Source organism: Sciurus carolinensis, chromosome 6, assembly GCF_902686445.1.
Source record: "Sciurus carolinensis chromosome 6, mSciCar1.2, whole genome shotgun sequence".
Lineage (NCBI taxonomy): Eukaryota > Metazoa > Chordata > Mammalia > Rodentia > Sciuridae > Sciurus > Sciurus carolinensis.
The window spans coordinates 78956926-78969364 of NC_062218.1; the positions used below are offsets into that span (position 1 = coordinate 78956926).

Consider the following 12439-nt stretch of genomic DNA (forward strand, 5'->3'; position numbering starts at 1 on the left):
GTTATTTGTCTTTTAATAGGTTTGAATTCTCAGAAGGAAGGTCTTTAAACATTTATCACTGTTTACACAAATTTTATAAAGAACATGATTATAACTTGACTTAAAACATTGTTGAAGAAATTACAGAGATTTATCTTCAGGTTTCAGATGCTTAGTTTTGAAATCATTTGCTAATCAAGACAACTTCAGACTATCTTTAACTAATATCTTAAGGCACAATACTCACTTAAAAAGGATTCACATTTCACAATAATGGGTGGGAAGCCATATCTCAAATGGTCTTCTGACAGGCTTGCTTGCTTTCTTTCTTTCTTTCTTTCTTTCTTTCTTTCTTTCTTTCATTTTTACTTTTTTATTTTTGGCCAAATTTGATCTGATCCTCATTGTTTTACTTTACGATATGACTGAGAGCTCATACTAGCAATCAAAATAAATGTGAGCTTTTTCTCTTTATCACTGTGTGCTCTTCACTATCTTCCCAGTAATAAACTACAATTGATTTGTTGATTTACAGGAATATCTTAAGATCTCTTGTATCTCAAGGATTAATTTTGTTAAAACCAGATTTTATAAAGTCAAGGTGTATAAGGTTTCCCTGCCCATCACTTCTCCCTAATATTGTGGTGCTCCTGCCTGCTTGAACTTCCTAATATATTGTCCCTAGCACACAAACTGCTAGCTCAGACTGAAAAAGTGTTCAGTGACAATACCCAAATGAGACTTGAACAAACTTTAATTCTTTTCTTCCCACACACAAAAGAATCATACACCCCCTGAGGTGTTTGCATCCATTCCAAAATAGTTATACAAGTCTGCAAGGACCAAGAGGAGATATTATATTTATAGTTATCTCTTACTATAAATACAGTGCTTTGTATGTAGTAGTTACTCACTTAGTAAATGCCTATTGAATGAATAGATGACTTAATGTCATGTAAATACTATCTGTCTTTTACAGTTGTTCCCCAACCCTTATCCAAGGGAGATAAATTCCAAGACCTCCAGTGGATGACTAAAATATATATACTATGTTTTTCCCATACACATATACTACAATAAATTTAATTTATAAATTAGGCACAGTAAGAAATTAATAATGACTAGTAATAAAATAGAATAATTATAACAAGATACTGTAATAAAAATTATGTGAATGTGAATTCTTTTTCTTGAAAGTCAAAACAAATGCTAAAGTTTGGAGCTTACAGTCAACCACAAAAGTGTGGATAAGGAAAATAGAGGAAACAAGCAAAAAGTGTCGATAAGGAGTGAATATAAAAGGTTGAGAAGTGCTAATCTAAAAGTTCCTGTACTCAGAGGACAGAAATGAAAATCAGTGGTGCTCCCCTAGTGCCATATCCACTTAGAATGCAAAATATCGTTCATGAAGTCAGTTTATTTTACATATTCATGAGATCCAGCACCGCTTTGTGACTGGTTATATATTGTACTTCTAGTGATCATTCTATGAAAAATGTTATTAAGGAAGACCCTAATAACTGGTATCTGTATAAAATAAGTATTATTGGAACAAGAAACTCATTGAAACAGTACACAGATATTCTAAAACGCTTCTTAGAAACCAAAATATTTCACAAATAGAAAGCCACAAACAAAATAGTTCCACTCATATGGCATGTTAACTATAGATCATGTCTCTGCTTTGTTCAAAAGGTAAGAAATAGCCAAAGCTAGAATGAAAGAGAGATGGCAACAACTCTTAGACAAGGAAGAACTTAAGTAATGAAAAGGTGACATTTTCCAATTTCAATTAAATGGCTTTACTGGATTCAAAGGCAGTTTAATAGGGCTTGGACAGAATTAAAGCATTACAATGAAAGGTCACAGATAGATAATTGATTTGAGTTTGTAATATAAGGTCGCTGGATAAGAGTCACATTATTTAGGATCTCCATGGAGGAAAATCAAAGAAAGACCAATCCCTTCAATTGACTTGTGGATTCAGCTGGAGTATTGATGAAAGTTTCCTTAGAGCTAGTGAAAAATATTCTTCTCTTAAAGATGAAAATGAAAGGAAATGGTTTTATTTTAGAAACCAAAAGAAGATTCACAAATACTGATATTTGATATACATTCAAAGGAATTTTGTGAAAAATTTGGGAATTTTCCTCTTGGTAGGTAGGAAGAAAACATTTAGGAGAGAACTTGGCTAATAAAATATATGAATAATGTAAATTAATTGATGGATCTTAAATGTACTTGGTGGATGCATTGCTCTAAACAGGAACAAGATCTCAATTCAGAACGCCAGTGACTGAGGGGAAAATACTGTCAGAAAAATACATGTAGTTACCAAACTCATTGCTATTTTTTACCTAAAAAATATGTATATAGGTGTGTTAACAAGAAAAAAAAGTAATAATTGGTAGTTTCAAGGAAAAAAATAAAAGGAAGAATAATTAAACTGAATATCAGAGTAATTTTCCTGAGAATACAAATCCTAGATTACTCAATAGACATAAAAGGAAATTAGTCCACAACATGTGACTAATCTGTGAACGCTGAAACAAAACATCACAGAAAATTTTGAACTGTTAGTTAAATAAAGATGGCCAATTAAGTCATTTGCATTTCTCGTTTCCTTGTTCTAGTTTTCCCGAATATACTTGGAGGAAGGAAGATTAATATAGTTTATTAGTCTTATAGGTTTTAGAATTTTACTTAATTAAATATCCTGGAAAATTACTTTTTTAGGGGGTGTTTTCTCAGGAAAACAAGTATACTTACATTTGCTTGAATCTTTTCTTTGGGTTTCCTTTGGAATATAACTCCATTCTTTTGGAATGCTCTTAAGCAAATGATCAGGAACACTGTGCTTGTTTAGGTTTTTCTCACAATTTCTCCCATAGCTCATCACTGATATCACCTGTTGTACAGTGTCCTTGATGGCATCAGTCAGTGCCAATCTCAAGCATCGAATGACCTCTAGCTCAGACTCCATGCACATTGAGGCTTTAAAATCAGAAGGCATGTTATGGTTAGCAGAAACTGGCACTTGATTGTGTTTCATTCAACTGGGAATACTGTTTCATGATATTCTAGTTTAAAGATAAAGGGAAAGAGCCAATTTTACCCAAGAAATCATATAATTGATAAACATCTCATAAAACATTTGAAACTTCTTCCTGGTAATAACAAAAATGAAATTAACAGTAAATAACAATATTTACTGGTAGTTTTGAATTCTGCTGGTAGAACATAAATGGCATGACCTTCTTAGATTACGATTTGGCAATAATGTCAAAAGCCTTAACATTTAACTTACCTACTGACTCATCTTTCCTTTCTTGTAGGACTTAATTCTAAGAAATTGACTAAGAACATACAAAGTATACAAAGAAAGACTAAAAACTATCTAATGTACAATAATATTTAATTTGTTCAATTAGGTCTGTTATATTCATCTGTACTATAAGGACATACATTGTATATTTAAAAAAGTATGTTAGAAAATGACATGCTATTTTTATTTTAAACTACACACAATAATCAAAAGATGTACTCTTTTGTGTCAATGATGATTTGCAACAACTGATGGGATTTTACACAATTTTTTTCTTTCCTCTTTATTCTTCCTTCTTTCTTTTCTTCTTTCTTACTTCTCCCTGCTCTTCTTTTTTCCCACCATCTTTATATGTACCACCCATGATGTATATACAGGGCTTATGTGATATATTCCATAAAAAGTTTTGTTTGGTTGGTTTTCAAGATGACTGAAAAGTCTTGAGACCAATACTTGAACCAATATCGAAAAACTATTACATGTTTTCTCCGACCACAAGTTCCCCAAAGATTTTTCTCAAATGACTTGTTCATTTAACAAAAATACCGTGGTGAAGATATCTTGGTAATATCAGATACTGAGAGGTTAATTTTTAAACATAATGCCTCCATCAGTTGGCAAGCTGTGCTCTTTTTAATAGTGAAGGATATAGTTCACTGTCTTTTTGATGATGTTCCAAAACTTGAATTTTTTGAAAGGCATAAAGAAGCTTTCTTCCTGTATCAATAATTAATATACATTATGGTTAAACTCTTTGGAGCTATGGACATATAAAATATGTTTTGATTATCTGAAAATTCAAAGAAGCTAGACAATCTCTATTTCCTTTTGTTAAAAAGGTATATTTATTCCTTTTAAAATAAAATCAAGGTGGGTTGGGGTTGTGGCTCACTGGCAGAGTGCTCACCTAGTACATGTAGCACCACATCAAAATAAATAAATAAAATAAAGGTAGTGCATTCACCTACAATGAAAAAAATTTTTAAATAAAATCAAGGTATTGAAAATAGTAGAGAATATAATAGACTTACCTCCAATAGTTACTTAAAAATTAAATGAATTAATTTATGCAAAGTGTTTGGAAGAGTAATTGGCACATAGTTTGTGCTATGTAAGCATTAACTAATATTATTAATACCTAAGATAAAAGTTGCTTTTTTCTAATTGCAATGTAAGAGGGTATGGCTGGTGATATTTAATATGAGGAAGGTCCTTAGACATCTTGAGAATTAGGTACTATATGGAGAATTAAGCAATATCCATCAGGGCCTATGGTAAGGATAAGATACAGATATAAAAGGAAGAAAAAAAGAAATAGCAAGGGAATAGGGGGTACATATGGTCAAGTTACACAGTGTCATAGTCTTTCTAAGAGTTTCTTTACCAGTCGAATGTTAAAGAGGGTGCCTAGGTTTCAAAGACACAGAGTTTAGAAAGAATGCAATGATTGCCCCAAAGTCTAGTTGCTGTAAGCCCAAAATAGTAATTATTGATTATCGGCATAAAGGAGAAAAGTAGGAGGGCGTATCATCCAAAATAATAATTTTTTACTGATTTTTTTCTGCCATACATAAATTTCAGTTTTTCATATAAAATTAACTGAAATAAAAACGGAGAAACAGAAAATCCCAGTTAATTCGTATAACTTGAAGAATCCATGCATCATCATCTGATTTTCTAATATTTCAAATCAAAATTAAAAATATGAAAAGTTGGGGCTGGGGTTGTGGCTTAGTGGGAGAGCACTTGCCTAGCATGTGTGAGGCACTGGGTTTGATTCTCAGCACCACACAGAATGAATGAAATAAAGGTCCATTAAGAACTTAAAAAAAAAAAAAAAGCCTCAGCAATTTATCAAGGCCCTAAGCAACTCAGTGAGACCGTGTCTCTGAATAAAATTCCAAAGAGGGCCAGAGACGTGGTTCAGTGGTTAAGTGCCCTGGGTTCAATCCCCAGTACCAAAAAAAAAAAAAAAAAGGAAAGTTTATTTAATCTAGAAGAAGGGCCCCAGTGTCCTCATCTACAGAATAATGAGAGGACAGGATAGAAGGGTGGACAAGATGATGTTTATGGTCTTTCTTGGTTTTCACTTTCTATGATTCTATTTAAGACTGTTAAAAAGAAAATAACAAATATTTCACAGCCAAGTACATACAAATCAGTAAGGGCTGTGATTCTACCATCTTCTTTCACAGTAATCAGGAGTTCCTTAGAAAGAGGATGAATGATGGTCCTAACAAAAACATGCTAAGATCATCAGCAGCAATTCTGACATAAACCAGTATATTTAAGTTAACCTTTTGATAAAATACTAATTGTTTATCAATTTTTACCAGTACAATCTTCTAAAATCTGTTAATGACAGATAAATTCCACTTATTTTAAAATTTCTATAACTTTGAACAATCAGAAATATGTTATTTAGTGGAGTTTTTCAGAATACTTTCAAGAAAGATGTTACATGCAATAAAAAATAACCTAATTTGCTTTTATAAAAGCAATGGAAATTAATCTGAATATATTTCTAAGTAAAAAGCTCTGGTATAAAAAAGTATTTTATTAATATATTGATAATCAGGCATCACTGGAAATAAAGTTTTCTGATAAACAAAACATGATTGAAAATGCTTTGAAAATATAATAGCAGACTTTCTTGACATAGAAAGTTAAAGTTTTCTTTGATACTTCAAAACTTTAGATGATAGAAATAAAAAATTTAAATCTGAACAGAATTAGGCTCTCATTTTTTTAGATAAGAATACTGGGAACCAGATAGTAACCAGATGAACCATCTGGTAAGTGGCAAGGCAAGTATTTAGTAAGCTTCTCCCCAGCAAGAGACCTTGTTAAGAAAATGAAAAAGTGAGCCACGGCCTGGTGGGAAATGTACAAATACATGTAGCTGATACAGGACTTGAATTCAGAATATATAAAGTACTCTTTGCAATTCAATAAGACAAAACTCAATTAAATAAATGGACAAAAGTTTTGAACAGATGTTTTACAAAATAATATTTTCAAATGACCATTAAGAATACAAAGAGGTATTATATTCATAAATCACAAGGAACATGTAAATTAAGACTCTGGAGATAATGCTACATTCCCTTTAGAATTACCAAAATCAAAAAGACAATTCAAGGGTCAACCAGGATACAGAATGAACAAAATTCTTGTACATTATTGGTAGTAATGTGAAAAAGATTACTTTGTAAAGCAGTTAGTTGTTTCTTATGAAGTTAAACATGTACTTTACTATACGATCCAGTGTTTCCAAAGGGAAATGAAAACATATTCATACAAGGACTTGTATACTGGTGTTCACTGTAGCTAGAAACAATCTACATGTCCATCCAACTGGCAAATAGATAAAATAGAAGACACTATTTAGTAAAATACTACTCAGTGAATACTTACCCATAATAAGAATAAACTATTAATAAAGCATAATATAAGCAAAATAAGCCAGATGCAAAAGATTTCTGTTTATATGAGATTCTAGAATGATCTAAAGTAAACTATTATGATATGAAGTGCATCAGTATCTTCCTGGTATTGGCAGTTGACGGAAGAATTAACTACAAAGAACAATGAAAGGACTCCTGGATATGATGGAAATACTCTTTATGGTCACACAGGTTTATATATTGGTCATGTTTATTGAAGTCCTCACTTGAAATGAGTGAATTTTATTGTATGTAAATTATGCCACAATAAATAATTTTTTAAAGTTTTAAAACAGTGGATTAAAAATAGAGGCCCTTAGAAGGATATCCAAATAAAAGACTAAGGACAAATAGCTACAATGTAGACCAAAGACAGTCTTCCAGCTTTTGAAAGCTTATATACATCTATCTACACTATGATACAGGTACTTTGTAGGTCAAAGAGAAAAATCACTGTGCCTGATATGAAGGCAAACCAATGTAAACTACTTTCAGCAACAAGAAAAACATTTGGCATGTACATTCAATCTAAAAAGCTCTTCTTTCTTCAATATTTAAAATTTGCTCTTATTAGTTATACATGACAGTAGAATGTATTTTGATGTAATATACACATATGGAGTATAACTTCCCATTCTTCTGGTTGTACATAATGTGGAATTATATTGGTCATGTATTCATATATGCATATAGGAAAGTAATGTCTGATTCATTCTACTATCTTTGCTATTCCCATTCCCCCTCCCTTCCCTTCTCCTTTGTCTAATCTAAAGTACTTTATTCTTCCCTACTTGCTCCCCATTGTGAGTTAGCATCTGCATACCAAAGACAATATTCAGTCTCTGGTTTTTTGGACTGGCTTATTTCACTTAGCATGATAGTCTCCAGATCCATCCATTTACTTGCAAATGTCATAAAAAGTCATTCTTCTTTATGGCTGAGTATTATTCTATTGTGAATACATACACAATTTTCTTTACCATTCATCTTTGAAGTGCACCTAGGTTGGTTCCATAGTTTAGTTATGTGAATTGAGCTGCTATAAATATTGATGTGGCAGTGTCACTATAGTATGCTGCTTTTAAGTCCTTTGGGTATAGACCAAGGAGTGGGATAGCTGGGTCAAATGATGACTCCATTCCAAATTTTCTGAGGAATGTCCACACTGCTTTCCAGAGTGGTTTCCTTTGTGAGGTTGAGAAAGGTGAGAAGAGAACCAAGGTGGAAATTTGTATCTCAAAATGTAATTGGGAAATTTTGCTAAGTTGTTGAAAACTTTCTTCCCAGAGTCTGGGAGAGAGATAAATCAATTGATTCAGAAATGAAAGTAGGGCCAATGTCATACTAAGGAATTAAGGAAACAATACCTGTTGGGTATATTACTATAATTTAATATACAGCATTTAAAAATATTTTCTTTGTTTTTAAGTCTTTTTTGGCATTGTCTTAAAAACCAGCTGAGGAAATTTATGCATTAGTAATTTCATCTGCCCAACTGAAAATTTCTTTATCTACTTTGAAATCATAGCTTGTAATGATTGTGACCAAAATTATTTCTTTTAGAGTGCACTGAACTTCTGAATGCCCACATTAGGTCTCTAATTTAATTATTTTTTGTATTTCTGTCTTTTATAATCTTTTTCAATGGGTAACATCATTCTTGTTGTCCCCTTTAGCTCACGTCCATTCTTTTTTTTTTTTAACAGTACACAAATGGGGTACAACTTTTTGATTCTATGGTTGTATGTGATGTAGACTTACACCATTCACGTAATCATACATGCACCTAGGGTAATGATGTCTGTCTCATTCCACTTTCATACCCCTGCCCCCTCCCCCCTCTCATTTCCCTCTATATAATTTAAAGTTACTCCATTCCTTGTATCCCCCCACCCCCATTAAGCATCATCATTCACTTATCAGGGAAAATATTCGACCTTTGATTTTTTGGGATGGCTTATTTCACTTAGCATGAGATTCTCAAATTAGTTCACATCCATTCTAAGGAGTTATGTGTGGGATTTCTAATTATAAAATCAGGTTGTATATTTCATTAGTGAACTCATATGTTCATTAAGCAAATGTCTCAAAAATTTAATTCCTAGAAAAAAATAAAGAGAAATTACATGGCCAGTCAGGAGATCTGGTTTCTTGCTTTGAGTCTATCTAACTTAATAGTAGACAATTTTAGATAAGTCTCTTAACACTTCTGATCTTGGTTTACTCAATAATAAGGATAGTAGTTACTTCATCTTTGCTTTTCCACCTTAAAATGGTAAGACTGACATTTTGTGGGAAAGCTATATTGAAATCTTTGACAGTGTTTTAGTAAGAAGAAAATATACCAATCAAGGTTTTAATAATGGGCTCCAGTTAATCTGGGTAGGTAAATTATATTTACTGAATCTTGGATCTATTACTGGTAATAGACAGACATTGAGGGATTATGATTGTGTTTCTGCTGTACTTCCTTTTAACATACTATATTTTCAAGTTAAACACAAGTCATAGTGTAAGGCTCAATTTTGTTATGGATTAGTACATTATATTATTTTATTAGAATTTTTTAAATGACCTTCATCAGCAACAGAAGAAAGGGAATTTGTTATAAAATATTGGTAGAAAAAAGATAAAAATACAGACAGACCCTCATGACCATTGCAGTTCTCAGGTTCCAGAGAATACTCAAGAGACAGAGCTCTTAACATTTCTCCTTAATGTTTAAGGAGAAATGACTTGTCTGAAGGCCAAGGGCATGTGACCAGTTTTAGGTTCTACCCACACAATTGAGTCTCTCCACACAATTCGGGCTCTATCAATCTGGTAATACCTGTTTCCAGAGACTTGTCTGACTTCCTGTAGTAGTTTCCTCAATGTGTAAATGAAGAGAATACATATTAGGAGCTAGTAACATTTTTAGTTTTCCCTTGCCAACACCTCAAGTCCACTGATGCCATCTAGGTCATTTTCAGACAGTTTTGTGCTGAGTGTCAAAAGTGGTTCAAGAACTTAACAGTTGAAGGATAAATAGTGGTTGAAGCATGGGGGTCACTTCATAATTTTGTTAGATTCTACTTTCTCACAAACAATTAAAAACAGCAGAGGGCAGTGGGGCTTTCAAGGTGGTTTTTCTTTCATTACAATAATTACCATATCAGAAGTACAACCTACTAATTCAATCTTTCTACCTTTAAGTTAGTACTGCCTTTGGGTAAAGAAGATGCAGCGAGGCAATGCATGGAAACTAGAAGATAAAACTTTGAAAGAAGATAATTGTTACAGAATCTTTAAGCGATAGATTCAGATTTTTGAAACCATTACATAAAGTTGTCTGTTGCTGGTTTGCAGGGCTAATGCCCAAAAGAAGATAAAACATAATGACTTTTAAATAGCTAAAGTGATATTCAAGGAATATCTGGAGGATAGTCAGAAAGTCCAGAAAGAATGATTTTGAGTCAGTTCAATCTTTTTTTTAATAGAGCCTAGGAATTATTTTATGAAAATGCTGGTTCCAAAGCAGTGTAAAAGAAAGCTAATGGGTTGAAAGCCAAACATAACTAATATAAATGGAATAACATAATAACAATCACTACCTAAGTTTTCATCTTTTGTTTTCCCAAGATATTAAATATGGAAATTTAAAGATAGGATATTAAGGATGAAACGATGAACTCCTTCTGTTCAGATATACAACCTGCCCTGTCTTTAACATCTTCTCTAGCTGAAGGCAGAAGAACAATGGGGAAAACATATTGCCCCAGAGGAATCATAAAACATGCTTGCATTGAAGAGAAAGGCACTATGGCCACAATAATAAATCCCCTATATATCTGAAAAAAAAAAAAAACCAATAGTTTCATTCATTAGTTTGTTGAATAAATGCACCCAAAGAATCACAATATTTTTATATCTTACTATGTCTTATATGATCCCCAGCAAAACATAATCTCTGGTAAATACTAAATTAACTTTTTATGCTAAAGCACTTCCTCAAAAAAAATCTGCAATACATATTTTTTACCCTCAACCAACCTCTCTTTATCTTCAAATATATTAAATTTGACAGGAACTAATGGTTTAATGGTTTTCCAATAGAGGCCTTTATACTGAAAAAATGTAAGGTAAACTTTTACAAACCTAAATTCTGCAAAACCAATATCAATAAAACTTTAAAACATCTTTAAAGGCATTTTAAGTATCTATAAAGCACTTCTTTATAAACAATAAATTTCTCATACCTGGGATGTAATACAAAAAGTCCCATAAGTGTTCTTCTTCTATGTAACTCACAAAAACATTTCCAAAAGTTTGTGGAGAACAATTACAGTGGTACAGCACTTTAAAGATGGCTTCCATCAAGCTGGATCCTTGGTTCAGATTATTTTCTGTGTCAGAAACTTGGTGTTTAAAGGTGTGTTCTTGAAAAGAATAAAAACAATTTAGTAAGGTAGGCATCAGTGAATGTGATTAAATTCTTATCACCCTAGCATAATGTTGTGGAATGTATTTGATTAATATTTGCATAAGAAAAATACCACATTCTTTCAAATTAATGGTCCAACTAACCCAATGAATGTTTCCCAAATCCAATGACCCTGTCATTTCAAAATGAGGGGTTTTTCAGTTGTCTCCTTAATAAAACCATATAAAGAACTCCATGAAAATGGGGCCGTTTTAATTGCTTTTTTTCAACTCTCTTCTGGATTCATTATGGCTTCCTCAAAGATCAGTAATCAGAAATTCCTGTACTACTGCATCTTTGGGAAGGATGAAAAGTTGAAATAATAATTTCTATTTTGTTTGGATAAACAGCATCATAATATTCAGCAAAAAAATTCATGGGATTAAAGATAATATCAACTCACATCTTGTATAAATGTAATCTAAATTCTTTTGGAGTGAGTACATTTATTTTTGCTCATTTGGAAGCTAATCACTTTTATGTTTCCTCTCAATAATTTTATTTCTGGGATTTGATTTTAATAATCTAGAGGAGCTCACTATCATTTGCAAAGTAAAAACTAGCACCATAAGCTTTATTCAGAGAACACTTATGGATTTTTCTTCCTAATATTTATCTCAAACAAGTTAGTTTTTCTTTATCTAGTTATTCTAGCCTCTACCTACCTCTCTTGCCCCACCCTTAACCCAACACACAGTTTACTTGGTTTGGATGAAGCTGCTATTACCTAAGATTGGCACAGGACCAAGACCTGACCAATCAAAGCCTGACATCTCCCATTAACAGTGATCAATTCAGGGATGGGCAGGTAACCAATGACAACCTTCCTCAGGGTTTTTGCTGGAATAATTCGTGGAATAACATTCTTTTTCTAAAGGGTTTGCTAAGCTGGTTGGAAATTGATGATTGCTATTTTAGGAAGAACGTGACTAAGAATGACTCTGATACAGTAAGAAGCAGAATCAAGATATGAAGATTCCTGTGGAGATGACACTGGGAACCTGGATCTAACACTGCTTATAGATTCATGTTAGCTGAGATAATTTCCCTTTTTAGATAGGCTAATTTGGATTTCTGTCACTTGAATTCTGGAGGGTCTTGACTTTTTTTTTTAAATCAAGCAAAAATATTAAATGAAAAATATTTCTAACACAGGTATCCACAATTTCATGTTTTTTTATTCAAATATGCTCTGCAGTTCTCTCTACCTTCCCTCTCTCCAATTCA

The 12439-nt window shown here is 32.4% G+C and overlaps 1 protein-coding gene across 2 annotated transcripts in view; it reads right to left on the minus strand.

Annotated features, from left to right (window-relative positions):
- Kiaa0825 (KIAA0825 ortholog) overlaps nucleotides 1-12439 on the minus strand; it is a 413039-nt gene that overhangs the window by 214238 nt on the left and 186362 nt on the right. For both annotated transcript variants that reach the window (XM_047556135.1, XM_047556136.1), the window contains 2 exons: nucleotides 10989-11168; nucleotides 2749-2973 (listed from right to left, as the gene is read on the minus strand). In XM_047556135.1, coding sequence (XP_047412091.1) covers nucleotides 2749-2973; nucleotides 10989-11168 — 405 coding nt within the window. The remainder of the gene's footprint in view (nucleotides 1-2748; nucleotides 2974-10988; nucleotides 11169-12439) is intronic.